General features: G+C 43.2%; 1 protein-coding gene across 1 annotated transcript in view; it reads left to right on the forward strand.

The window, feature by feature from the left end:
• Positions 1 to 378: 378 nt before the first annotated feature.
• Positions 379 to 2865, forward strand: part of LOC306745217 (uncharacterized protein) — a gene marked incomplete at its 5' end in the record, with an annotated part of 25503 nt that continues 23016 nt past the window's right edge. Inside the window, 2 exons of the mRNA XM_079227970.1 lie at positions 379 to 660; positions 1054 to 1205. Coding sequence (XP_079084096.1) covers positions 379 to 660; positions 1054 to 1205 — 434 coding nt within the window. The remainder of the gene's footprint in view (positions 661 to 1053; positions 1206 to 2865) is intronic.

The following is a 2865-nucleotide window of genomic DNA, read 5'->3' on the forward strand; positions in this document are numbered from 1 at the left end:
AATACTACGGACTGTCATTCAATATTCATATCAACATTTCTCTTAAAAATGTAAAATCAAACTAGGCTTCTTGTACAGAAAGGATGTCTGTCTTCTTTCAACCGTAAAACTATTATGCAGTCAACTTTCACGTCTGTCCCTGACTATGGAGGTGTATTCTGTATCGTCATGCTGTTGTCAAACCCTGTGTATCACAGTGTATTGAGCTTTATCACAAAGGACACATTTTTGACTCATTATTGTTCTCTGTATCACACAGTGTTACAGTCAAGAAGAAATGTCCGTCTCATGGATCTGCAAAACCTGACGGCATCAGCCCCAGGGTCACGAAGACCTGCGCCATCCAGCTGTCTGATGTCCTGCAAACATCTCTTCAACATGAGCCTGAAGCCGGAGGAAGTCCCGGTTCTGTGGAAGACGTCGTGCCTGCTTCCTGTTCCAAAGAAGACGACTCCATCTGGCCTCAACGACTACCGACCGGTTGCTCTCACATCTCATGTGATGAAGGTGCTGGGGAGGCTGGTCTTGGCCCTCCAACCGCAAGTGAAACCCTCACTGGACCCTCTGCAATTTGCGTACCAGCCCTGTGTGGGAGTGGACGACGCCATCATCTACCTGCTGCAACGAGCTCAGTTCCCCCTGGATGGAACTGGTGGCTCTGTGAGAATCACTTATTTTTTTATTTCTCCAGTGCATTCAACACCCTCCAACCACTGCTGCTGAGTGAGAAGCTGCAGGTGGTGGGCGTAGACACGTCCACCGTCTCCTGGATCACTGACTACCTCACAGGCGGACCACAGTTTGTCAGACTGGGCCATGTGCTGTCTGATACGTGTCAGTGGTACTGGAGCGCCACAGGGAACTGTTCTGTCCCCCTTCCTGTTCACCACGGACTTCCAGTACAACTCAGGGTCATGCCATCTGCAGAAGTTCTCTGATGACTCTGCAGTGGTCGGGTGTGTTAAGGATGGACGGGAGGAGGAGTACAGGGCAGTAGTGGAGGACTTTGTGGAGTGGGCTGGTAGAAATCACCTGCTTCTGAATGTGGCAAAGACCAGAGAGATGGTGGTCGACTTCAGGAGGAAGATGATGGCTCCACAACCTCTGAGAGTTCTGGGAGAGGACGTGGACATGGTGGCGGAGTACAAGTTCCTGGATGTCTCAATCAACAGCAGACTGAACTGGAAGACCAAAATGAACGCTGTGTACAAGAAGGGGATGAGTCAACTATTTTTCTTGAGGAAACTAAGTTCCTTTAATGTGTGGTGAAAGATGTTGGAGATGTTCTACCAGTCTGTTGTGGCCAGTGCTCTGTACTTCTCCGTAGTCTGTTAGGGGAGCAGCATTGGAGCTGGAGACACCAACAGACTTCACAAACTGGTTAAGAAGGCCGGCTCCATCATTGGCTGCAAACTGGACAATCTTGAGAAGGTGGTGGTGAGGAGGACACTGAAGAAATTGTCCGGCTCCGCTGTCACAAAGACAGATAAAGGAGATCATTCCTGCCCACTGCAATACGACTTTACAATAAATCACCTTTGGCCAAATAAATCACTCAACCATAACACTGTTTCACTGCTGTTTACTGTTTGGTTGCATCTTTGCACTATTGTTTTGCTAGTTAATTTAATATAATATGATTCTATTTTATTCTATTTGTTTTATATATTGTGCATTTTATATTTAATATTGCTTTACCTGTTTGTATAAATGCTGCTGTAGCAAAAAATGTCCATCCAGGAAGAATAAAGTTATCTATCTATCTATCTATCTATCTATCTATCTATCTATCTATCTATCTATCTATCTATCTATCTATCTATCTATCTATCTATCTATCTATCTATCTATCTATCAATTCATTTACAAAGCTCTACTGTTGAGGCTTCCAAACTACATCACATATCCCCTCTCGTTTATATCTAGGATCTACAGTACACAATCCAATAACCACTTAACCTTAGAGATCCCTCATGTAGTTATGTTGGCAGAACACGTGTCAGGTACGATGCACCTTTTAAATGGCTTGGACTGCAAACTGCACTCTAACTAGAATATTGCATACCCCTTGGAGATTTTTAAGCTTTATTATCTGATTGTTTTAAATTCCTGTGTATTGTGTAGTTGTGTTGTTGTTGAAAGGAGATTTTAACTCAATGAGACTGTCTGATTAAATAAAGATGTTTGATGTTTATGTTGTAAATCCAAACCGAATGGGAAGAAAACATCCTTTTAACCCTTTTATAGAATGTGTTTTGCTTAAACATTAATTGGGTCACTAGAGACCAATGAGATGTAAGTTTACATTGTTTTTACTCTTGCAATTGCTTGATGCAAGAGGTAGTAGGTAACGTTGTGTTTACCTGTTTGGCGATATGATGGCTTTGACCCGACTATTAAGAAATACAGAGCAGGAAAATGATGAAGCTAGCTCAGACAACATGAGCGGTCCAAAAGGAAACCAGGACTGATGAGGAAACCTCATATTTACCTCAACTGCCTCAACAATGCTGCTATAAACACACAAATAGTTTTCCTGGCCAACTTGGGAAACCAGAATATATTACAAGTGTTGCACTTTCCTGGAAGACCTCCATCCTCGGCTGTTGTGTCCGTGGCTAGAGACGAGGAAAGCGGTGGCATGACTTCCAAAAGCTGATGGATGCTCTTAAAGTCTTTGTCAATGTATTAGCAGGTATCATGGTGCATGCCCACCCTCTTATTTAGTGTAGCATGGTAATAATGGCTAATTAGCTGCAAACAATATACAAGTACAGCTGATACTGATGGGAATGTCATTCGTTTTGCAAGTAGTTGGTCATGCACCAAGGACAAATTACAATAGTGCTAGAAGAAAAGTCAGTG

Source organism: Taurulus bubalis (assembly GCF_910589615.1).
Source record: "Taurulus bubalis genome assembly, chromosome: 12".
Classification (NCBI taxonomy): Eukaryota; Metazoa; Chordata; class Actinopteri; order Perciformes; family Cottidae; genus Taurulus; species Taurulus bubalis.